This window comes from Polypterus senegalus, chromosome 1, assembly GCF_016835505.1.
Source record: "Polypterus senegalus isolate Bchr_013 chromosome 1, ASM1683550v1, whole genome shotgun sequence".
Taxonomy (NCBI): domain Eukaryota; kingdom Metazoa; phylum Chordata; class Cladistia; order Polypteriformes; family Polypteridae; genus Polypterus; species Polypterus senegalus.
The window spans coordinates 157,621,003-157,647,846 of NC_053154.1; the positions used below are offsets into that span (position 1 = coordinate 157,621,003).

At 38.1% G+C, this 26,844-nt stretch overlaps 1 protein-coding gene across 1 annotated transcript; it reads left to right on the forward strand.

The window, feature by feature from the left end:
• The first annotated feature begins 11,291 nt into the window (after window positions 1–11,291).
• Window positions 11,292–18,389, forward strand: LOC120533901 (myoneurin-like). The gene is made up of 6 exons (XM_039761011.1): window positions 11,292–11,560; window positions 13,165–13,973; window positions 14,293–14,452; window positions 14,534–14,712; window positions 15,307–15,390; window positions 17,863–18,389. Exons 1-6 carry the CDS (start codon window positions 11,292–11,294, stop codon window positions 18,108–18,110), a joined length of 1,749 nt encoding a protein of 582 aa, XP_039616945.1. The 3' UTR covers window positions 18,111–18,389.
• The last annotated feature ends 8,455 nt before the right edge of the window (window positions 18,390–26,844 follow it).

Genomic DNA, 26,844 nt, shown 5'->3' on the forward strand with positions numbered 1-26,844 from the left:
CCATTTCCTTTATCGTTCCAACCTTACCCCTATTAACACGTCTATCGAGGTGATCACCATCGATCAAAGAGCTGTCACATACCGAGTGGTTTCCATGCCCGGAGATGGCACCTGCCTTTTACATTCTCTGTGTTACATATTGCACGGCCATATCAGGCTCACTCTTGATATCCGGAGGAACATTGTGTCTTATGTATTGAATGACTGGGACAGGTTCAAGGTGTGGACTGATGATGGTACAGGAGATAATTATGCTACACAGGAGCACTATGACAGTGAAATGCTTAAGCCCTTCACCTATGGTTCTGCATGTGAGTTGATGGCTGCCGCTGAATTTTTTGGTTGTCGCTTTCAAGTGTACTGAAATGGCCAAATATTTTACACCTTTGGACAACCGCCAATGCCTCTTAAACATCTTAGATTGACAGGTGACGATTTCAGCAGTGGACACTTTGATGTTTATGAATGTTTAAACTCTCAAAAGCTGGATGTGAAGTTATGGATGAAACCGGTTGTATGCTTACAACGCTTGACAGATGGCGAATGTCACTTCAACACAAGTCCTGCAAATACTGTCGTAATTGAAACAAACCATGAAACTCAAACCGATTATGACAGCAGCAATGCAAGCTGTGAGATTTGAGATAAGATTGCTTTTCACATGGCCAACTGTACGTTGCATGCTCAAGAGTAAGCTCAGCGCACAGCTTGGTCATATTACAACAGGAGGGCCGAAATGACATTGTGGTATACAAAGAGATTCTTAACAAATAATTATTGGTATATTTTCGCTCAGTTTAAAAAGGTTTAGTTTTCTTCTTAATAAAAATGTTAAGGCAGTAGTTTGCCACTGTGAAGGGCGGGTATTTTGCTAGTTATTAATATGTAGCCTTAGAATGCCTAATCTCACAGATTTACCACTGTTTACAAGGTATTATTGTATATAACTTATCCCCACCATCCCTTCTATATCTATAACCTCAGGCAATTAGATGTAGTCAAAAGACAAGCAGGAGTTAAGTTACACATACAATAATGTATTACTGATAATATTCATAAATAACAAAATGCAAAGTACATTTGAATATTGGCAACCATACCACCTGATTACATGGTGACGTGTAGTTTCAGGTGGCACACAGATTTGTAGTTACTTAAAATGTCTCTAGTTAAGGCATCATTGGTGCTCAGCTTTCAGCCACATGTCTGTTCAATATGGCTGAAACTGTGCTCTTCATTGTGTTGTCTTCAGTTCATGGTGTGATGGTCTTCTTCATCAGATGTTAGTAACAGAGATGCTTCTTTCAGAACATGTTGGTTAGTAAGAGAGATAGAATGTGGTTGAACAATCAGATTTATAGATTCTCTGTCCAACCCCTAGAGCCAATAGGACAACATGGTACTTAAAAGCTTCTGATCCAAGCCAATTCCAAACAGCCATACTTCAGACCAATGGGGGAAATAGAACATCTTAACACCTGTCCCCAAGCCATATGTTAACGTAACCTGGCTTCCTTGCGGGTGTTGAAAGACTTTAGCAGAGAAATACTCATCAAACAGGTTTAAGAAACATCCTCCAAATCCTGTCGTAAAATTACACAGAGACTTAGTTGTAAAAGGGGGTGGGTGGGGGCTGGGGGGCAAACACGAATGCTTCTCAACAAAGTAACACTAAATTACATTGCTTTGCCTAGATTATAAAACAAGACATACAAAACATTTATCAAGTTATATGCAAAATTTTACATCGCAACACACACTACTAGCACGTAGACATCTTGGTCGACTAGAAGAATTGCAACTCGCCTTTTATAAGTCAATGGATAAGTGATGTTTCATACTATTTGAAATTGGAAAAAAAATCTCAATTAGAGGGTCTGTTAACTTTTTTAAAATACAGGAAGATCTAATTAATAAAATTTCAGAAAAAGAATTTATATCAGGGGAAAAAGAGCATTCTGCTTTCTTTGTTGTTTTTAAAGATTTACTTTTGCTGTTGTTTCTCCTTTCTTTCTCTCAGGTAGAGATTGATTTTTGGGTTAGTTAAGTTTGACTTGATTGTATGGAATGTTATTTTCTTCATATAAAATAATAATTAAAAAGTAAAACAAATGCTATTTTATGTTAGAAAGCCTGTATGAATTAAATTTCAGTTTCAATTTCATTCTGAAGGACAGCTTCTAATGAAAAGTGACATTCATTAAGAGCTGCTCACAATTACCATTCTCATTTAGAGTACAAAGTCTATTCAGTGAAATATGACATTCTGATTTCAGAGTGATTATTTTGTTCCAGATGGGCTGTGTTTTAAGTGTATGTCCATTCATTTCTAAGTGAGAGGATTTTAACATGTTTTATATTTGCTGCATGGCCACCTCTATCTCAAACATCTGTTTTCAAGAAACCATGGCAGGTTTCTGCAACTCTGGTTGTGTGAGTGGTGGTATATTATGAAGGAGGACGATCATCGAACAGCCTCATTATTGTGATCTTCAGATTTGTAATGTTGCCTTAAAGGTAATATTTTCTTAAATAGACTGTAGGTTTCCTGTTTTTAAGCACAAGAACACAGAGTATTGTCTCTTTGACCTGTGCACTGCAAAGTGGGAGACAACTGTGTATATTTTGCAGGATGCATAACTGTCCATTGCCACTGCTCCGGGAAAGCCATTTAGACATTTCTGCAGAGCTGTCCAATATTCATTTTCTCCAGTATTGCATGCACTCCCACTGGTAAGTTGTACAAGTTTGATGGGGTCACAGCTTGTCATTGACTTACTGCCTCGAATGGCAAAGTAAATCAACATAAAATTGACTAGTTATGCAAGTGTTTTGAGGCATGAGATTAATATGAACAACATTCTCAAAATTGTAAACTGTGCACATGATCTTGCCAGCAACGTTCTGAACCTTTGTTTTCAGTGATCTATTCAAGTTTCATCTTCAATTATGACAAGGTTTTTAAATGTTCCTAGGCCAAATTCATTACCTTGAAACTCTGTTTTTTAAAATGAAATGTGGTATTTCTTCATTTTAGAAGCTAACAGTGTGCTCACCCCCTGTTTAATTCCTTATGAATGAATTGATTGAACTGACCCCAAACTAACTCTGTAGTGTCTGTTGTCTCACACACTGTCACTCTTCATTACAGTTAGCTCCATGTCAGAGACTGGCCAAGCCTTAACATCGTCTTCCAGAGAGGTCCTGCCACATCAGAACTGTGCAGCCTGTATCTACCTGTGATATAAGAAGAAAACTGATCTGGTACCTGTTGTCCAGGTGAGAAAGAACCTTCACAGTTGTGCTGTTCTTTTGCATTAGAAATTCAGTGATGGTGTATGTTTTATGTGGCTTTTAACATTAATGTTGACTCTAAAGCAAGAAACCATTGACTGTGGACAGCAAATACTAGAAACAGGCAATTGATGTATTTTAGTACACAGGAGGCAATCTCTGGCCACTTACAAAAGTGTTCAGGCTTTCTCTTCTTATATTATGGGGATTTTTTAAATTTTTATTAAAATTGTTGACTGCCACTGCTTCATCCCAAATGAATGGTGAGATCTTTTAGTACCTTCATGGAGAAATCAACTGTAAGAACCAATTCTGTAGAGATGATCATTTATAATTACTGATTATATGTTGTGCTACTAAAATATCCAAAAAGAAACTAAAGACAAAACTGGAATGTAATAAATGATAAATGTCTAAAATGATAAATGATAAAAGTACTATGTTAGCCATTATGGATGTAGTGAGAGGTCAAGCAAAATGACACCTTTTATTGGCTAACTAAAAACATTACAATATGGAAGCTTTCGAGGCAACTCAGGGTTAGGGTTCTGCAGGCAAGATTGAAACATGGCTTTACAGAATGTGTTCTAAAATGCAGCCTTGTTCACTAAATGCCTTTTGTTTACATGGTGGTTTTTGGCAGTGGGACAGGGGCCAGAATATTAAGGGCTGTCCCAACCAAAGATTTACAGAATGACGTATGTGTGTGTGTGTGTGTGTTTGATTACATCTTGCCTGAAGAAGGGCCCCATTGTAATCTTTTTAGTTAGCCAATCAAAGGTGTCATTTTGCTTGACTTTTTCATTTGAGTAATTTTGGTGATTTGGATTCAAATGGTTTCACGGTTTCTGCTTCTTGTGACAGCCACCTTTTTCAGGCAGCTTGTTTGAGACTGTGCTGCCGCCATGTCTAACTGGTGTACTCTGACTAGCAAACCACACTGCTTCATTTGTTTGTTCTATTACACATGTCAGCCTTGGACGTCTGTCTGCTCTCATTCTGAATGACACTAGCCAGTGGGCTACTAGTCCTTGCCTCCCCTTACTGTGTTGCAGGCACTAGAACCCTGAATTAGAATAGGTAGGTTTGTGAATGGTATGGCAGTTTTAGGGAACAGTAAGGTGTAGCTTCATCATGTATACTACGGCTTGAAGGTGTCATGAAATATTGGATGGATGGATGGATGGATGGATGGATAGATAGCTTTATTTGTCCCTAATGGAAACCTTGAACATTACAGAAGCTTGAGAAATAGAAATATATAAATAATCAAACAAACAACACCCCATTAAACACATATAAGAACTTCTGGCTTGCTACAGAACTGTTGCAACCAATAACAGGGCTATAGGTGGCAATAAGATGGTCAAACCCAACCACATGTTCATTTGAAGGTTTTACCCTTTGAATAAAGCAGGTCCAGCTTGTTATGTCCAAAAATGAACATGCCATTACACGCTGGTTCAGAATTACTCATCGTTCTGCTGCTGTTTAAAAATAAACATTAACAGGATGATGTAACTGCTCCTAGGCAGTAATGCGAACAAAGTCAGTCAATTTTTCTAAGTCTGGATCAACCTTACCTGCTTTAATTGTAATGTCCTTGCATCTCCTTCATGAGTCTCCAGACCCCTTTCCTGCTTGTTACATGGCACTGTGCGTGGCAATTAACATGCAACATATTACCACTCTCCAGTGCCATGAGAATTATTATTATTTTACCACAAACCATCTATCTTCCTTGTTTCAAAGCTTGTCTTTCTTATCTTAGATAACTACCTAATATCAAAGTTAGAACTGTAATTAGAAAAGATCCATCAGTCTGAGCATGTACAATAAATCCTGGTTGAAGATTCAGCATTGAAAGAAATTATATGACCGTTACAGCAGCTACCGAATTTACTTATCACTTTCCCATACTGCTTTATCATTAATTGTAATGCATAATATGATCACGTCAAACATAATAAATAAAAATAACAACATTGATATGTGCTTCATTGACTATCATTACACATGTAAACATTTTACTTTGGAGGAATGTCACCTGAGCAAGATTGCATAGGAATGACAAGACAGCTACAACATCACCCAATCCTTGAAAAGGCAGTTAGTAACAAAATGAGTGTTACCTCGCCAAGTGAACTTTACTTAGGGATGAAGTGAGAGAACTGCCTGCAGCTGTCTAGTACAAGAGCCTCCACTGCCCCAAGCAGACCCCAGCCACAACTTCAAAAGCTACTAGGCTGTCTGTCAAGCTGCTTACCATTGGGTATCCAAAGCTGAAGATGATTTGAAATGTCTGCTGTTCTAAGTACCTTTGATAATGGGTTTGTTTACTATGGGGCAGGCTACCTGGAGAGTAGACTTCTGCCATGGAGACTACGAGATTAAGGAGTGTGAAACACCAGGCATTCATTATTGTGCTCAAAATGTATTTGTGAAGGGCAACAAGATCTTATGCTAGACTGCAAATGATTTTCTGGCCCATCCAGGATGCGGTATAGACCATTACCTGGGCAGGAGGTCAGAAAGCCCTTAAGAATTGAGGCTGGACCAGTGCCCAGACAGAAGGTCAGGGAACCAAAGGTTAAAAGAAATAAAAGCTTTTGGAGGGGTTGGGAGGTCAGCAGGGGGCCTTCCTAACTATTCAAGAGCAGAAGGAGGTTGCAGTGTTTTATCCAGAAGTATGGGCCTCAGAGGATAAGGGATGACCTGGAAGCACTTGCTGGTGGATTGGGAGTTACCCTAGATGGATATCTCAGATTGCCCTTTTTAAAGTAACCTCTGCTCACTAGGCAAATGATGAGGATAAAGGCAAAGGGTTTCCCTGCATAGTACAAGTAGGAATTGGCCAGAAGAGAAAATTGATAATCTGGAGGTAGAAGTGTGCTGGGACACCATGGGGATTCTGAGCGAGAGTACTGTTCATCCTATAGTCAGAGTAGTGTATATTCAGTAAGGCCCAAAGCGGCAACGTTATTTGTAAAGATATTGACCCTGAACATTCTACTTCTTTTAAATCTAACTTTAAACATTTTAATAAATCTTTTATTTCTGACTTACCTGATTGTTGTTTTGGGTTGCAAATTACCTTATGCAGCTCCCAACAGGTTGACAGTATTATGGAGAATGTTAATTATTAAAGCTTACTCCATTCCTAATTATAATTTATTTACGCTCAACTATACTCTAAAGTGTCAAAGTGAAATCACTAGACACACAATGCTAAAAACTACTCACAAGGCATTTAAAAAAAAAAAGCTTCAGCCCCATATGCCTGGTATGAATTCTCCTACTTGTCATTAGTTCAGAATCACTTACCGGTAGTTATTTACTGTATAGTTTGGGCCAGTCTGCTCTTTCACCAATTTGTGCAATGGCCAATAGCAAGCTTATCGAGAACTGTGAAGGCTGAATAACTGTATATTGGCAAATTTATCACTTATGCCCAAGGAAGCAGAAAATCATTATTATATGAATGTTTGAAAATGTTCTTGGCTGTGGCTCAGTGTCAACAAGATTGAAAGAGGAGTTTTTGGAAAAGGTGCGAGCAGGAAAAGGGTTCGACTTAGACCAGGGGTGTCGAACTCCAGACCAGGAGGGCCGCAGTGGCTGCAGGTTTTCCTTCTAACCCTTTTCCTAATCAGTGACCAGTTTTCACTGCTAATTAACTTCTTTTCCTTTCATTTTAATTGCCCTGTTTTTAAGGATTCAATCTTCATATCTTCATTAAATGCCAAAAAGAAAAGAGATGTGAAATGAGCCAACAGATGACCAGCTAAATCAGACTCCAACCAATTTCACTCCAATCACTTTCTTATTGAGGAGCCAATTTTTGTTGTTAAGTAAACCCGTTATTTAATTCCATGGCTTGTTTCTACTCTCATTCTGCTAGAGCAGACATTTCCAACACTGTTGATTTTCTGTTTTTTCTAAGAACACCATCAAAATGTTTTGGTGACCTGAGAGATCAACCTTACTGAGACCTTTCTTTATTTTCAGATATTGTGTGATGAGCACAGGTGAGCTGGTCATGTGGCAGCTTGTTTTGTGTCTCATTATTACAAAATAATTTAGAGGTCAATTAAACTTAAAGCACAAAAAGTTAATTAGTAGCAAAAACAGGTCACTAATTAAGAAGATGGTTAGAATGAAAACCTGCAGCCACTCCGGCCCTCAAGAACCAGAGTTGGAGACCCCTGACATAGGCAGTGAAGAAGACACTTGCTACTCATTAGGACTTTTTTCCATTCAACTTTTTTAAAAGATGCGTCTGCAACATGGAAGGCTCATATCTGGACTTGAAATTGAGTATGGTAAGTGTGCTTGCAAAAAATACTGAAGGTGGCATACAACAATTGCATTATACAAGCACGGGTCACCAGTTAATTTTTCATCTCAGGGACAAATACACTAAGTAGATGGCTTTGAGGGCATAAGAGTTTTTTTTTTTAATTTTAGTCCTTATTAATACTGGACCATTTAATGAGATCACATAACTGAAATATAAGGATGCATTTTGGTCATATAGTCTGAATTAGAAACATTGCTGTATTCGGGGGATCTGGTGCCTATCCAAGAGCTGTTCCTGCCTTGTGTCCTATGCTTTTTAGAACAGGCTCAAGCCTCCCCCATGAAGAATAAAGCAGGTTTAGGAAATGGGTGGATAATTTGTTAAAGAAACAGTAAAAACAAGCAAAAACTTTAAAAAAAATAAATGAGACTTTGCTAAAAGAAAAGTAGACAATAGCTGAATAGTTTACCTGAAGATGCTTTATGGCCACATGTTTAAAGAAACACAAACAGCAACCACTTTGCCACTTTCCTGATGTGCCTGTTTCATCGTGTCCTACTACAGACTGGCATGCCATCCAGCGTTCTTTTCTCTGAATTTTTCCGTTTACATTTATTTGCTTAGCGGATGCCTTCATCCAAAGCAACTTACAAAAGAGGTCAACAGAATCGAGCCAACCTCAGTCTGGGGGACTATTTAGGAACAATTGTTACAAGACAAGGCTACAGAATTGATCACCACAAGTGAAGAGCTCAAAACAACATGCAAGGAAGTTACACATCTTGGTTACAAAAATGAGCAAATCTAATATATCAGTAAAACCAGAAATTCACCAAATGCTTCATAAACACACGGGTGGAATCAGAATTTCGAATGGCGGTGGGCAGCTTATTCTACCATCTATGAACTACACATGAAGAGTCTTGATTGAGATTTGATGCCACAAAGAGGTGGCATCATTAGATGCTGTTCCTTGGCAGACCAGAGTGGGTGAGAAGGAGCACAGGACCTCACAAGAGTCTCCACATACATAGGAGCTGAATGCTCACACAATACCTTCCAGCTCCTCAAGACCTTGCTTCTGAAAGAAAAAGTTTAGAATTCAATTGGTTGCATTTTCAGTAATATTCTGCGGCTGTTGACTGGTTGGAAATATGTGAATTTATGTACTATCATCAAAGCTGCATAGATTAAACTTGTTTTTATTGAGTATAGTTAGACAACATTGTTTTCATTGTTCCACCACAAAATAATAAATGTCCAATATAATGTATTAATGTCATTTACAGACAGGATATAGGTTAAAAAAATCAGGTCATGTTGTTCCAAGTTTTGAATGTTCTGGAAATATGATGAGTAATTTTAAAGACAGAGAGAGAGAGGGATACTACATCAAACTGAAAATGGAAGGGGGGTGAATGTTTGGGTTAATTAGCAGGCTTTATCTGAGTACCCTGTTCCCCAAATGGGAATGGGCATGAGAAGATGAACACGCCAACTTCTGATACATCTATTAGTACATTTAAGAAGCCCACGTCATCTTTTAAAAACTAGAACTGCCTGGACACCCCTTTGAGTGAAAGACATATTTAGTACCTTCCAAGGGCTCATAAGACATGAAATAACAACAGTTCATTCTCACTTTAAGCCTGTAAGGAAAGGGTAAGATGAATTGTATTCGCATTACACTTTTTAGAATGTGCTTATATTGCTACAGTTACATTATTTAAAATATGCTGACATTAATAGGGGCTTATGATATGTGCAGTTCTAAGTGTGCATGCAGAGCTGCAGTTTCATTCTGGAAGTGATCTGAGGATGGATGATGTCGGTTTCTCTGAGTTTTGAGTCTTAATTTCATAGATCTCCATTGTGTTTTCAGTTTTTATAATTGTGATTGGGAATTTTTGTGTTCTGTAAAGATGGGATTATTTGGTGACCATAAATTGTACACAGAGCTAAACACGTCTCAAGAAAAAATTGTAGAAATAAAATCAAAAGTCTAAACTTACTTAATGAATTTGTGAAATAAAACCTAATACATAACCCCCAATCTATTCCAGTGCCTTTCATCTTGGCTGCTTGTTGATAACATGCCTTGTGGTTAAAGAAAAGACCAATTAATAGCAAGTGAAGAGTTTGGCACCGCTATAGCCATTGTGTACATGTAGACTTTACCCAGTTGTTTAAAGTGCAATATTTTATGACAAGACACCAAAATGGAGAATAACTACTGTGTCAAATTAAGTATTTATGTAATTCTTTTGCTATATGTGCAGTTTTTCAGCAATGTAAAAAATGTAGCTTATGTGGACTGTTGATCATAAGTTGGCCATGATGCGTGTGTATTCGTCTTGCAATGAACTGCTGCCCCGTCCTCGTTCCTGCATTACGCCTGCTGCTTGCTGGGATCGGCTCCAGCTTCTCTGTGACTACTCTGCTTTACACAAGCGGGTTTAAAGTGAATGGATGAATGGATCATTTCTGCACTTACAAAAAAAATGTCACAAAACCTGCAATGACAGTAAAAAAACTGAGAAATATGGTGGAATTCTCCACTTTCAGTCTGCTTATTGAAGCCCTTTGAGCCACACCTATGCAGTGGAGGTAAATGAGCACCTCGCCTGCTTGTAACCCCACTGATTGGCACAGCATACAAAGCGTGCAGCCCGAGTGCAAGAAAGCCAAACACCATGTTTTGTAGTTTTCCAGTTATATTCAAAATTGTGTTTATGTGCATGCTTAAATGACTATATTCAATCAGTCGTAATACATCAAGCGTGTTTATTCAACTAGTGTAAAAGCACAAAACATACCCAACAGTGCAAGTTTGTAAGAAACACCCAGTTAGAGGGCCAGCAAACTCGCAACCTACCTGTATTTTACACTGAGACATTAAGAGAGAATTACAAAAAAAATAAATAACTCAGCCTTGCTTATTACCTGCAAGAGTTGGGGGCTTGCGTTAGTGAAGGAACAGGTTGATTGTGACATTGCTTCCTTTAGTTTTCTGGTTTGATTTGGCAACTCACTATGTTGTCTCAATGATGGCAGGCCTTCACTCTCTTTGCACCCACTTTGCATGAGATTCATGTGTCTTTCCCAGCTGCCCGAGACCTTTTTAATGTGACATCTGGATTAATTTGAATGCACATCTTTTTGATATAAAAGACCCAGACTAAGCAATTTAACCCTAGATGTGCATTAATCTCATTCAACTGCCTTCTTCCAGGGAACATTATGCAGGAACCTGAAACACTTGCTTGGATTATTTGTGTTTAGGTAGCAACAGCAGGAATAGCCACACTACAGTAAGGGCATACCGTATCAAGCACAGGTAATGACATTTGCACATGGACTTAACTGCAACAACAGGTGAAGTTTAACTTGTGCCTGAGCAAATATTTTTTGACAAATATTGCATCTGGTTTTCTTTGGTAAATAATTACAATGGTGATCGTTATGTTAGCATGCGACTAATGTTTTCAGTTCAAGCGATCTATCTATTCATTGATCTGCTGTCCATTATATAATCCCTTTCTGCAGAACAGGGTCTAGAAAGATGTCTTTACCATTAGAGGTTCATTAATTCCTTGTCCCAAAACTATTCAGTCAGAATTGAATAATTAGTGTTGTCTCATCATCCTTGGCAGTTGTATTTACGTATCTTTCTTTTTACGTAAATATTACAGGTTTTATCATGCAGAACTTCCACCACTGCAAGTACCTCCTGGACCAACTCAACAAGCAGCGTGAGCAGAGTATCTTGTGTGACTGCATTGTTGTGATTGGCCAGTCACACTTCAAGGCCCACAAGAATGTCCTGGCGGCGTTTAGTGAGTACTTTGGAGCTCAGAATGACAGCTCAAGCATTGATGGGTTTACTTTCCTGGACCCAAGTCAGGTGAATGAATACAAGTTTCAAACCTTGCTGGACTTCCTTTACACTGGAGTCATAAATATTGATTGGTATGTATGGTGAGGAGAGCTTTTTTGTGAACTAATTCTAGTATTCAGTACAATGACCAACCATTTATTTTTTTAACTTCATATTTTTCAAGGTTTAAGTATTGTTAAGATTTATGTTAAGCAGAAATTTGACAAAAATCAAAAGATGCATGTGTAGGTATGTGTTAAGAATGGGTTTCCAACTGCTATCCTGGGAGGGCCTCAGTGGTTGCAGGTTTTCATTGTAACCCTTTTCCTAATCAGTGACCAGTTTTCACTGCTAATTAACGTCTTTTCCCTTCATTTTAATTGCCCAGTCTTTAGTTATTCAGTCCTCTGAATGTATTCTTTTGTACATCAAATGAGATGTGAAGCGGGCCAATAGATGACCAGCCAAGTTAGGGCTTCAAACTCCAACCAATTTCACTCCAATCACTTTCTTAATGAGAAGCATTCTTGTTTTTCATTAAACCCATTGTTTAATTCCATGGCTTGTTGCTACTCCTAACTCTGCCACAGTAGACAATTCCGAAACCTTTTTTGGTGACCTTACTGGGACTTTCATCTTTCCCTATTCTCCGATATCGTGTGATAGGTACAGGCAAGCTGGTCATGTGGTGGCTCGTTTTATGTCTCATTATTGTTATATCGTGTGATAGGCACAGGCAAGCTGGTCATGTGGTGGCTCGTTTTATGTCTCATTATTGTTTGCCTGCTAATTAAGGAAAATAACAATTCAGGGGTGTGAGTCAAGCCAATTAAAATTAAGGCAAATGAAGTTTATTAACAGCAACTGGTCACTAATTAAGAAGATGGTTAGAAAGAAAACTTGCAGCCGCTGCCGTTCTCCAGGTCTGGAGTTGGACACCTCTGTGTTCGATTGTTGCGCAGTTCACTGGAATTCTCAGAGGGAAGGCAGACTTGTTTTGGCCTCTGATGAGTTTATGTATTTATAACAGCACATACATTCACAATGGTAGACTACTGTTACTATTCTGGGAATACGGAGGCGCAGTTTTCATTTTTAACCTTCTGTGGTAGCTGCGTATTTTGAAAAACGACAGTGGTAACCTAGAGTCCACTTGTACTCGATGTGAAGCTGCTGTAGTTCCCCCCGTTTATTACTTTTTTTAAGCAGAAGTGTCTGTGTGATGGTAAGTTCTTTTTTTCTGGCAGCAAAAAACAGGATAAGCTACTTTGTTAAATATTTTTTTCTCATGAATGTGTAATTGTGTCCCACTTCACTATAATAATGGGAGGCTTGTGGTACCATTTCAAGCTGTTCCCAATCATAACTCCTTGTGTGGACACTTTTGAGTTTGAGTTTGTGAAATTTTCACAAGAGCAATGCCAAATAATATTACTTTGATGTTCACAACCTCTAAAATTCTATATAATACTGTACCTTGCACTGCATCCTTTGTATGCACTGAACTGTGCCACCATTTAGGCCTCGCATTGCCAAGGACAGAATTAGACTTCTGCAACTCTATAATGGATTTGTCTTGTTAAATTCTACAGACCATTTCCCGCATTTTGGCATCCAGATTTTGTTGCTAGACTAATTTTGTTTGAGTATAGCAGTCCCTGTTTTTTATTTTGTCCTTGTACTTCATTTCTTACAGTTACAATGTGAGCGAGTTGCTGCAGGCAGCCAACTACCTTAAGATAGAGAGTCTAGTTGCCAGATGCATAGAATTTTCTGAGACACACATTGAAAGCAAGAAACACAAGATGGAAGAAGAGGCAACTGCAACAGCTTCTGTTGGCACTGGCCTGGCTGGTAAGCGTAGTTATGCCTCCTCTGCATATAACTACTCAAAAGAATATGCTTCCCCACATGCAGGTGGAGATCAGAAAGGATTGCCCAAAGGTCAACTTAAAAATGGCTGCCAAAAGACTACAAGAAAAAAAATTAACCAAGTCCAAAAACTTGCAGAAAAATCAATAAGCAGCTATGTTGATCTTGTAGAAAAAAATGAGCTGAAGAAAGACTTGCCAAGATCAGCTAAAGTTTTAGCTTATACCAACCACAACACCGAACAACTAACACAACTAAATCAACAGTGCAAGAACTTAGAAAAAGATTTGATGGGTAGTGAAAGTCTTGCAGATCAGGATAAGATCTCACAGAAACCTAATAGAAAAAGAAGCAGAGCTGGAAAAAAAAGAACTCCGAAGGAATCTTGTAAGACGGCACCAGCCAGCATCAAAGAAGAGAGATGCCTGGACCCTTCTGTGGGAAGTGAGTTGAACGAGAGGCAGTCAAAGAGGAAGCCATTGTGCAGTGCCTGTGGAAAGGTGTTCTCCGAGGCCAGTAGCTTACAGAGACACATGCGAATACACAAAGGAGTGAAGCCCTACATCTGCCAGCTGTGTGGGAAAGCATTTACACAATGCAACCAGCTGAAGACTCACACCCGCACACACACAGGTATGGAAATGTGGACAATGTAGCATGGCTTTGGGGATGGCGGGGATGTTTAAGATGGAAAATTGGCAGTTTTATTTTTTTCAACATTACTCATTTACATTGTGCCAACGACTACAAAGACATTGCATAGAAAACAGATGAGCTGAGCAAATGCATCTAGGATGATCTGGCAGGATTTTTTTAATGAAAATATAACACACTTTAATCAGGTTTTAATATGAGCATAGTTGACGTTATTTTCAGATTAGTTAGACTGTAACAGAACTTTTTGAAGGAGAAAACCTTAAAGATTAGTTGACTATGAGATTTCTTTTTGAAGGAGAGAAGCCATACCATTGTGATATCTGTAACAAAGGCTTTGCTCAGAAATGCCAGCTGGTCTTCCATAGCCACATGCACCATGGAGAAGAGAAACCGTACAAATGTGACTTCTGTAGCCTTCAGTTTGCCACATCCAGCAATCTCAAAATACACAAAAGGTTAGTGGACCATGCAAAAAGGGGTCATTTTGTATCCATTAGTTGTAGTAAAATGGCTCATTTTATTTGTTTTATTAACAGAATACATAGTGGAGAAAAACCGTATGTTTGTGAAAGATGTGGACAAAGCTTTACTCAAGCAAGTACTTTGACTTATCATTTACGTCGTCACACAGGAGAGAAACCTTACGTCTGTGACATGTGCGGGAAAGCGTTCGCTGTATCTAGTTCTCTTATCACACATACTCGTAAGCACACAGGTCAGTATCCTTGTACTTGAATCTTGAAATTCCATGCAATGTTTTTTGAACATAGGGGTGGGGATTGATCTGTTCTTAACTCAATTCTTCTTTTTGTAAAAACTTGATTGTTTTTTATGGATTGTAATAAAATTAATAAAAATAAAAATAAAAAAAAAATGTTTTTTGAACAAGGAATTTTTGTCTGAGGCTGCTAGGAAAGATCTGGTTGGGCAATTTTTACTATGAAGATTATATCCGATAATTGTGCCGGGTGGCAAGGTGGGCAGTAAGTAGCACTCGCACCTCATATACTCGCACTTCATATCATTAGAAACAGAGTATTCAGGTATTGTTCATGTGGAGTTTTCTTCCATTCTTTTTGTGCCTATGGGGATTTTGCTCCCATATGGGATGTGTGCATAAATAGTGCCCAGTCCCAAGGCTGTTTCCTGCCTTTCACCGGTTGGGACAGACTGTGCCCCCCTGAGTTGGATTAAGCAAGTGTGACAGTCTTATGCCAGTATTCTGATTACAGTAACAGAAATTTTCAATTAACTGTGTCGTGAAAACTTTGTTATTTGACAGTTGTTGTTTTCTGTACTACATTAACAGGAGAGAAGCCATACAAGTGCACCACATGTGGGAAAACATTTTTTTCAGCAGGAGACCTTAATAAACATGGCAAGTCTCACAATGGTTAGTAGAAATGCTTCCAATACAATCTATTGGTCACTCGAGTTTATTTTGCTTACAACATATTCAAACGGAAAAACACGTCAATGAAACTGCTAGATTTATTTACATGTATTCAGGGCACTGAAATTTTAGTGCTATTGTGGATGGTTTTTTTTAACCAAATGTGAGCAGCTCATTTTTGTCAAAGTTTGTTCTTGTACAATTGTTCAATTTTTTAATATGTTCAGCAGCATACAGTATAAAGCATATTTAAGGCATCTTTAAAATTGTGGTTGATGTCCTAATCCTGCAAATTTAAGAGCTGGGCCTGTCATACTCTCCAACAGCCCAGTTTTATTGATTCTTTTGGGGTACGTGAGTTGATAGGAAAAAAGATGAGAAGGAAATAGTTGATTTATGCAAAGAATATTAAAAACTGTTGTTTAACTTTTTTTTTATGATGCATTTCATGGCTTCTTTGTAAAATACATTGAAGTCTACTATGAAATACATGTTTGATTTAATAATTGAAAGTTACCTCTATCTTTAATCATTCTAAAATTTGCTCTCTCATTAGTTGTATTTTTTTGTCAGTTTACACGTGATTCAGTAAGTATTCAGACCCCTTCACTTTCTAGGTCCATTATCTCTCATTCATACTATTCACAGGGCCGTCTTAAAGCATGGGCACACTGGGCAGTTGCCTGGGGGCCCTACATGCATTGGGGCCTCATGCTAATCTATGTATGTTGTGACTTGCTGAGCGGTTGAGTAGGTAGGGGCACTGGGGCCTATAATGCTGTTAAGACTATTCAGAGCCTTTGCTTAAGCACTCCAGATCGGGCCAAGTGCATCCTGTTTGCTTGTTTGGTCATGGAGTGCAGACTGATGGGCAAAAATGGCAAATTTATCAGTTTAAAATTAAATGAACAGCACAGTAATGTGTGTAGAAAATCAAGAGGTGCGAAAACTTTCTCAATCCACCGTATATAGCCATGTATTAAAGCTAACCATTTTCACATCCTACTTCAGCTAGAAAGAGACTGACTGTTGGGTTCTTGTTTGTATGATATGCTCTATAGTCCGAGTGTCTCACTAATCAAGCCATTGTAGTATTAACTCACGCTTTCAGAAATCAGAGTTACATAAAAGCACTTGGGGGATCGCCAACCCCCAGGTTTGGTTTACCGGATATACAATTTAAAGAGATTGTTATTTTCATGGGAATTGGTACATATGCATTATTTTCACTTTTACTTTAGTGTAAAACTTTTGTAAAAACAATACTTGTCCTTTATTTCTGGCCCCGGCCGTGGTTACATCTCTTTCTCGCAGGACACACAACGCTGCTTGCGTTGTGAAGGGGGTGCTGCTGAACGCACTCTAAGGAGATGCTATCGGATCATCTGCTGTCTTTCTGCTGCTGGCGAGCTGCCTGTTCTGCTTGTCTCGCTGCCCAGATCATTTCAAAGCCTGTACAGCAGCTGTCCTTTTTCCACTTTGCGTCTCTGCCGCTCGCGTTCTGAAGGGAGATTAGGGTGGCTGAATGTATGCAAGGAGAAGCGGTCGGATCATCTACTGGCTTTCTGCTGCTGGCGAGCTGCGTGTTTTGCTTGTCATTGTTTTAAGAGCTTGGGAGCAAGTTAAAGTGCCTCTCGCGGGACTTCAAATTGTCTTCCAAGAAGGTCACATCTCATCTCCCTGCTTTCCCTCCCAAAGATTTTTTTTTTTTTTAATAATAGAGAGATATCAACAAACTAGACAGTTTGGTAGGGTTACTCTTTCTCATGCCTTAGGACTCAAGAGATTTTTTTTATCCAGGATTTCTATCAACTGGAGTTCTTTATACTTACTCTTTTAATTCCAGATATCAACAGCATTTGTCTTTTTTTTTCCTAATGCCAAGTGTTTCTTTATTCAGGATTTGAGTCAACTATTTTTTTCTTTTTATCAACAAGCTTGCATTCATGTTACTTCCTTTACCAACATTTCTACCACAATTAGGAAATACTTAATATTTTGTCTCTCTTACCACCTATATGCATGTAATAATCTCTATATACTTAATAAATCGTGTTATATTTTTTAAAATCTTTTATGAGCCTGACCACAGAGAAGAGCACTGTATGTGCACAAATTAAAATTAATTTTGAAATGTCATTTTCACGTTTTAAAATTTTGTCTGTCACGTGTATAGTTTGTGCTCCTGTAAATAAAGCAGAAGAAAAGTCATGTTTTTATTAATTTTCAGTAGATTTTGATTGTCACTGTATTATGACAACCAACATTTTTCAACTCAGTAGAAAGCTAGAAAGGTAGTTCTTCTCACTAATCACGGTGGCAGAGAGTGGTGACATGTTTGTTAAATGTTGATTGGCACATGGAAATAAGAATTTAACTAACTCTGCATGCTATGAATAAGCTTGCTTAAAATTGCATTCAAATTTGCAAAATCAGATTGCATTGCTCATACCTTCTGTTTTTGTTTTTCAGGAGACATAAACCAAACTCCTCATTCAGCGCCAGACTTCTTTCAAGACGAGGATATTCTCCAGAAAGCTGTTTTGCAGGAGCTAGTTGAATTGAAACCCATAAACTTTTCACTCGCCAATTTTGTTCCAATGGCCCCAGAAGACAAGATGCTGTTGATGATAACAGAAGGTTCTTCTGCTTCTTCAGATCAGCCACTTAAAATCAATGATTCAGACTCAAATTATTTCTTTCTGAAACAGCTCTACTGAATCTTTGTCATACAAAATTTATAAATATTGTGATAAAACGCTTTCACACTACTTTTTACTATTTAAAGCAAAATAAAGATTAATTCTATATCATACTTGGACATATGTAGACTTCGGGTCAAACATTTTAGAACACCTCAGATTTTTCACTTTTTATTGAAATGCACACAGTTTAATGTATTAATGTTGCAATCAAGGCATAGAAATAATAAACGCTGGTAAATAAAAAAAAAGTCAAAGAAATCATTAAAGTGTTCAAAATGTTATTTTAAGTTTTGATTCATCAAAGTAGCCACCTTTTATGAATATAACAGCCAAACTGTCGTAATCCTTTTGCCTCCAACAAAAAAAAACCCACAACCATTAAACAGTTGGTGTCACACACTGAGGAACCATCCTTTCACAAACGGAAACACCCTGTATGATGAACCAAAGATTTCAAATTTTTATTCATCGCTCCACAAGGCTTTCTTAGGAAAAAGATGATCTGCTGTGGCAACCCCTAACAGGAGCAGCCAAAAGAAGGTCCATAAGACTTTCTTTAACCTGCAGTAGTCCACAGCTGGAATTTCAAGGCCCTATTTTTTCCTTTAAGGAATGGCTTTCTTAATGCCACTCACCCAGTCAAACCTGCAGCACAAAGTCTCCCCTTCACTGTAGAAACCAGTACTTGCGACCTCCGTTAAGTTGTTGAGTTGTCAGTTGCATATCACACTAGCTGGTGACCCTCTCTGTCAGACCTCTTCCTATCAGAGTTTCTTGCAGTTTCCAATTGCCTTTGGATTGTGTAGGACACCACTGTACTCACTGACACTTTGTTTTGTAATTTCTCTAAATAGAAGGCCTGCACTTCTAAGATTAATACTGCTGTTTCATTTCATATGTTAATTGCCATTTTCTTGCCATTATCACTGGATTATTGTCCAAGTAGTACTTCAGAGGGTGTAGTAACAGTCTGTTCTAGCTCTGGTTTAAGACAGACGAGGTTTTTAAGTAATCAACAGAAGTTGGGAGACCTGTGCAAAATTGTTCGCTTCAACTTGCAAGGCTTAATTTACTTTATTTGCTGCAGAACATCTGTAGGTTGTAACCTTTTAGTTGCCAAGTTATTTTATTCTGAAATTCCCCTTTTTCAGTTTTTGCTAACCTACATTTTAAATTTAAACTTCTGGCTGTGTATGGCTTACCTTGACACCATTTTAGGTCATGCATTGCATTTAAACCGATCACATTTGAAGATAAACTGGAAAAAACTGAGATGTTCTAAAACTTTTGACCAGTGATTTTCAAAAAAATTGTTGCAGATGTACTGTGCTGACTTTTTACAATTCTGTATAACATAAACTGAAAACAAAAGCCTACTCCACGGAGAGCAAGACCGTATTAAACAGTATTGAGAAAATGAAATGCTTTGTTTCTTACATTCTATAAAATATCTAATCCCTACTCAGTACATCGTTTAATGGCAATAACTTCACAAAACTTGCATTTCATAGTTCAATGTACTATTTTTCAAGGCTTTTAACAGCTGTAAAAAGTTAATTGGCCAGCAGTTGATTCCCTTATGGTGGAATAAGTTTCATTTATTCCAAAAATATATTTAATTTTCACAGTAAATATTAACATTTTCAACTTTCAGTTAACAAATAGCGAGTGAACAAATGACGCAAACCTTTGATAACTTATTTTATTAGATTGTATAAAAATGGACAACCCAATTCTCAATATAAAAAAGACTTGTTCAGATTACTGGCTACAGTGGCTTGCGACATGAAATGTTCATCAGATCGCAGAGAAGGAATTTAGCAGATGCCGGACATTGTATATAATAATAAAAAATACCATTCTGAGCTTTTTTATGAAGGTTCAAGTCCCAAATTGCAGTAAGGTGCTGAGTTATCTTGCTAACTTTTAACTCACTTAACCCTCTACCTGTTCTTCTAACCCTGGCCAACTTTCATCTCACCAGGGGAGCGCCATCTGTCCTCTTCTATCCAGCTTCATGACCACTAGAATGGTAAATGTGGGGATATTTAACCTAAGACTATTTTCAGAGTCAATGATTGTTCACCTGGGAGTCCTCTTGACCCAAGTTGTGTCTGCAATCCTGAACCCCATGTCTCATTTATAGGGCTCAGCTGTAAAAGTGAGCAACATGGGCACATGTGCACTAGGTAAAATGTCCCTCCTGACATCTAATAACAGGGACTCTAGAATAACTCATTTATAATGCCCCCAACTGCACAGGATTCCTATTTGTACCCAAGAGATGGCGATCTCCGTGGCTCTATTCAGTGTTTTGAGGCATTGCATTCTCCCACACTGTTATGTATTCTGTTGTCACTGGCAGCTTGACTATTCCTAGCAGTGCATCTTGTGTCCCAACTCCTGTCCAGCTTTATGGTGGTGTCCTTGAAATTATGGTTCCAGACAAAACCTCTTACACTTGGTTACACCATCTTGACAACTGCAGTCAGAAGTATCTTGTAGGAACTGAGAAGTTAATGCTTCAACTGAGATCTGTTTTCCGCAACTAATTGTTTCATGTTTGCCTCCTCTCATTGGATTTAGCTTTGGACTTAGAACTGCTCCCATTAGGGGTTGCCACAGTGGATCTTCTCTTGGGTCTTTCTCTTTTCCTCTTGGGCCTTTCTCTTTTCCTCTTGCCTGGCAGTTTCATCCTTGTCATCCTTTACCCGATACACTCTGCATCTCTCCCCTGCACCTGTCCAAACCAATGAAATCTCGCCTCTCTGACTCTGTCTCCTTCTAATGTACTCATTTCTAATCCTGTCCATCCTTGTCACACCCAATGTAAATCTTAGCATCTTTAACTCTGGCACATCCAGCTCTGTCTCCTGCTTTGTGGTCAGTGCCACCATCTCCAACCCACAGCTGTCTCACTAATATATAGATCTTCCCTTTCACTCTTGCGACCTGTCTGACACAAATTACTCCCGACACTCCTACCTCTCCATTCCACCCCACAAGAACTCTTATTTTTCACCTCTCTTCCACAATTCCCATTACTCCAGATCTGTTTTATTCCATGCATTGCCTTTCTGCCAACCCAGCTCTTTGTTTACAGATTCATGGCCTAAATATTTTACAAAGACAGCAGACATAATTGTTTTTCTAGTGATACCTATTCACCTTGGTCTTGATTCAACTAAGCATCCCCAAACTATGCCACTTTTTTAAAGAATGTTCTATCTGTGGCTTTACCCTAGAAGTAACCTGCTCCCCTCCCCTCCCAGTGTGTCTCTGATGATGAAGATGGGAATGCTGACCATAAAGGGTAAACATCCCTAGATTGTACTTGAAGTCCCATTTTTACAACACAAAATTTAATATTCTGTTCTTGGAGATTTTATTATGATTCCCACTCCTGGTTAGACAGACGATGACTTTTTTTTTTTTTAGCAAACCCGGTTTAGTAAAGCCCAATAGCTCCAACAGTTTCCCTCTCAAGACTGACATATCCAAAGATTCCAGAGATTTAAAGGATTTTTTGTCACGCATCACTGTCAGTTCAACTATGGTGGTAACTGCTAAAATTATATGTATAATATATATTTTGGTCAGGCCTAAATAAGACTACACAACTATACAAACATCCATATATCCATACATTTTGGACAGGCCTAAATAAGACTACACAATTATACAAACATCCATATATCCATTTTGAAGGCCATAGTGCTATCCAGAGTGGCTTGGGGGAGGTGAAGCCTATGCCAGCAGCAAAGAGTGCAAAGCAGGAACCGAGTTTGGATAGAACGTTAGGCCACCACAAAGCATTTCAGAAACTTCATCCACATTCATACAGGGACAAGCTGCAGTGGCCAATGGACCAAAAACATGAACATTAAACACTAAAGGAACAGCCGCACCCTAAAAATTTAAATAGTGCCATTCTGGACTGTTTTCTTTAAAGAAAAAGACCATTTTGGGGTAAGGTTGGCATAGTCACCAATCATGGCACTGAAAGAGATAGTATGTTTCAAGTTAAAATTTCACTGCTCTGTACACATGATTAAATATTTAAACATGTTTGGAACAAAGAAAACAACACCCAGATAAAACCCTCCAGACAACTGGAAAACATGCAAACTAAAAAAATTCTGAGTCCTAGTGTTTTTCAAAACTGACAGTAAGCTGTCAGTCAGTGCATGAAATGCATTTTTATTCCATCAATGCTTTGAAATTTAATTGTGTATAACACTGCCTATAAAACTATTCCACACGCTTTGAAGTTTTTCCCTTTTTTTGCTGTACAACACTGAATCGGAATTAATTTAATTTGGCTTTCTGATATTGATCAACAGAAAAGGACTATATAATGTCAGTGAAAAAGATCTCTGCAAACTGGTCAAAAATAATTAACACTAACCCCCAAATGGATTTCAGTACGGCATAATTAGTTAAATGGAGTCTAAATGCACATTCTCTGGAAGGTCCAGTTTGTGGGGAATCAGCATCACAGTCTGACCTATGCAGTAAAGACAAAATTAACTCCAAAAAGCTCCATTAAAAAGTGAAAAGCATAAGTTAGGGGATGGAGATAAAATATCCCAAGTCGGTGAATATCACTTCAAGTCCGGTTAAATCAGTTAAGATACGGACAGAGTAATGAAGAGCTGTCAAGCTACACACAGAAGTCTAATAGGGAGGACACTTGAAAGATAAATGAGAACTCTGGTGGAGTTACAAGCTACAGTGAATCAGATTGCTCATGAAAAACTGCTTCAACAGTTACTGCTAGGGATATCGCAAGAACCTATATCTGCTTATGTGAACGCATGATTCAATTTTCCTTTTAGGCAAAGTACAGTGGACAAAAATGTTGGAAGTAGTGGCTGGCTTATTGGTAAAGTAACTGGTTGAACCCTCTTTTTCATATGGCCTATACTATTCATTGTAACAGCAATTATGTCATATGTACCAGGTAATTACCTGTCTTGTGCCTTCCCTGACCCTCAAAATACAGAGCAGAGGCACTATAATGCCATGCATAATTTATGCTCTCGGCTACAAAGCGCAGCCAGATGAATGATGAATGCAGGTGTCTCATTGCATCAGGTAGGAGGCTGCTCTACCAGCCATTGGAGGTGTGCAGCATTGAGATTATATTGTATATATAAGAGTGATTAGCATACTGCATATATTGATGTTTAAGGATGGTGTTCAATGGTAGCTTTCAAGGTTATGTACGCATATTACGAGGTGACTGTGATTTATAAAGGGTAAATTTTGTAAGAATGTACGTATGTCAGATTTTATAAATCTAGTTTTTGTTTGTACATATTTCTGTTTTTCTTGGTGTGCACATATTTCACATTTGAATCGACGCAAATTTTTATAAATGAGGTCCCAGGGGTCTGCGATATTTGAAATTTACATATTTTAACCAGCTAATAGTGCAGATATTAATCTTGCAACCGCAAATGTTACAAACCTAACCAGAGCAATTCTCTAAAAAAGCTTATTTTAAAAGAAAACTGCTTTAAGAGTTTGTCAGTCAGTCTTTCTCCAACCCCGCTATATGCTAACACAGGGTCACAGGGGTCCGCACACACACCAAACACATACAGTACTAGGGACAAGCACAGGATCGCCAGTGCACCTAACCTGCATGTCTTTGGACTGTGGGAGGAAACCAGAGCAACCAGAGAAAACCCACGCAGACATGGGGAGAACATGCAAACTCCACACAGGGAGGAACCAGGAAGCGAACCCAGGTCTCCTTTCTGTGAGGCAGCAGCGCTACCACTGCACCACCGTGTCATCCACTTAAATGAAAATATCTTGAATTATCTTGGAATTCAACAAAACAAGAAACAACATTTGAACATTTATACATCCATTTTCCAACCCGCTGAATCCTAACTACAGGGTCATGGGGGACTGCTGGAGCCAATCCCAGCCAACACAGAGCACAAGGCAGGAACCAATCCTGGGCAGGGTGCCAACCCACCGCAGGACACACACACAAACACACCCATACACCAATCACACACTAGAGCCAATTTAGAATTGCCAATCCACCTAACCTGCATGTCTTTGGACTGTGGGAGGAAACCGGAGCGCCTGGAGGAAACCCACGCAGACACGGGGAGAACATACAAACTCCACGCAGGGAGGACCCGGGAAGCGAACTCAGGTCGCCTTTCTGCGAGGCAGCAGCGCTACCACTGCACCACCGTGTCATCCACTTAAATGAAAATATCTTGAATTATCTTGGAATTCAACAAAACAAACAAAATTTGAACATTTATTTTTAGTATTAATGTTAGAGAATAAATTTAGAGATTTGCACATGGCAAGATAAAACACTTAGTTCATGATATCATTCCTTAAAACCCCTCATTGGTCTATCCCACATTAAAACTCAAGCCCTGCGTTGTATATTGATATTTATCAACACCAATACTAGTTTACATGAATGACAGCTGGGTAATTACTTGATGGATATATCAGTATTTAAAGCTGTTGTCACTGTTAGTATTTATACAGCATATTTTATATTCTGTTGCAGAAAAAGGCACAATATTGTTCACTTGAGTAATGTAAGTACAGTACCTTTAATAATGGGATGAATGAATGGAATTTCTGTTTTTGATGTGGTATTGAATAGGTATATTGTATAAGTACCACAAATGGTGTTTGTATCAAATTCAAACATTTTGATATTTATAGGGAGCAACTGTTTAAAAGTTTACCAGAAGGCACATGAGAGGCTGGGCAGTTAGCTAAAGGGAAGCTCTGGTTTAAGCTCGAGGTGCATTTCTACACAAGTTCTGGCAGTGTCCCACAGTTAGGCTTCTTTGGAGTAATGTGTCAAAATTCTCCCTTCATAAAATTCCATTATTGCCTCATTTATGTCCTCTTCTGGACATTGCTGCTGTCTTTCTCTCTTCTTTCCAGCAAAGGTTATTCTCTCTAGGCTCGATTGCTGCAAAATTAGCCTTAGCCTCTTGCTGGAAATCTCCTAGTTTATTATCTTTTGATTTATGAACCTCCTTTTTTAATCTTGTTTTGCTTGAATTATGTGCAGCACGGATTAATGGTTCATCCAGCACCCGTATATTAAACTGGCAGTTAGCCTCGCAACTTGTCCTAGTCACATAGAGGGAATCTGCATACCAAAATTTACTTAGGTTATTTATTTTATCTAGTTATCTTTTTTTTCCCCCTGTTGTGCATTCTACTCCAGGGCTACCTTTGTTCATGTAAAGCAAGTGGTGGGGGTTATTGGTATATTATAATGTACCTTTCATTGAGCTGTTGCAATAGTTTGATTTATACTTTGTTAATAAAAAAGTGATCACAAAAAATAATCTGGTCTGCTATGTCTTTACATTGATGAAAAGAAATAGTGTGAAATGTTCAAATGTCATTTAATGTTAATTCAATAATTATTGTAATCTTTTGTAAACATACATAAAAATATTAAACTTACTGTAAATAAATATTCAAGTAAAAAGAACAATAATGTGGTCTTTTGTAGGCAATTGTTCAGAAAAGTAACACACAAGACTACTAACACATTTAAAGGCTTTGCATAAATGCAAACAATGCACAATGCATTTTTGTGTAAAAAAAAACCTGTTTTTGTCAAAAAAGATTAGCATATCAACGTGTGAGCACACGGAGTGGTACCACAGTTTATGCAATTTATCACTGAAACGTAACAGCACCTTAAATTATGTAGTAAATGTAATGATATATAATTTTAAAATTACACATAATAAAAGAAACATGCAACGTCAGCACACGTTGTGATGAGGGTTCATGAAAAGAGGGAGCAATACAGCCCCTGTTGCTCCTGAATAAACAGCACAGAATAAAAATAAATAATTGCAGATCTCTATCTTGGTGTATTAAACATTTAACTGGCTGCAAAAAACGTTTTAACCAGTAGAAAAAAAAAGCTACATTGCTACTTCAAACTCTGGTTTACAGGTTTATACTTACTAACATTCTGTAATTTATTTTTTTTTTTAAATTTTATTAATTTTAGTGCAATCGTTCTATACAAAACAATCAATTTTTTACAAAAAGTAGGATTGAGAACAAGTCGACCCTCACCCTGAGAGAAAGAGCATGGCCAATGGAGTAAAACTTAAGGCTTGTAAACATACCTAGATTGATGAGTTTGATAAGCCAATAGAGATGAATGGAGAAGAAAAAGAAATACAGAAATAATTGCTTCCTCTGAGCTTTAAGAGCTTATTTTAAAATATTACTGATTAGATCCTGCCATGTTTTGAAAAAAATCTGTACAAATCTTCTGAGTACTGTATTTGATTTTTTCTAATTTCAAATATTATAAAAACATTGGTTTCCCACTGACTTAAAAGAGGAGAGTTTGGGTTCTTCCAGTTTATGAGAATAAGTCTGCGTGCTAAAAGTGTAGTGAATGCAATCACAGTTTGTTTGTCCTTCTCCACTTTAAACCCATCTGGAAGAACTTCAAACACAGCTATTAATGGGTTAGGAGGGATTGTGACACCAAGGCTGTCTGAAAAGTAATTACAAATTTTGGTCCAGAATGATGTTAATTTGGTGCAGGCCCAAAAATATTTCTGTAATTTAGAAATATGATACCTCATGAGATGTTTTGTATTGACTTGTTTGAAAATCCTGCATAGAGGCTTGCATGTATCTTACGGTTTTCCATCCCCATTTACCACAATGCCATAATATTGTAGCATTGGCCACAATGGATGGA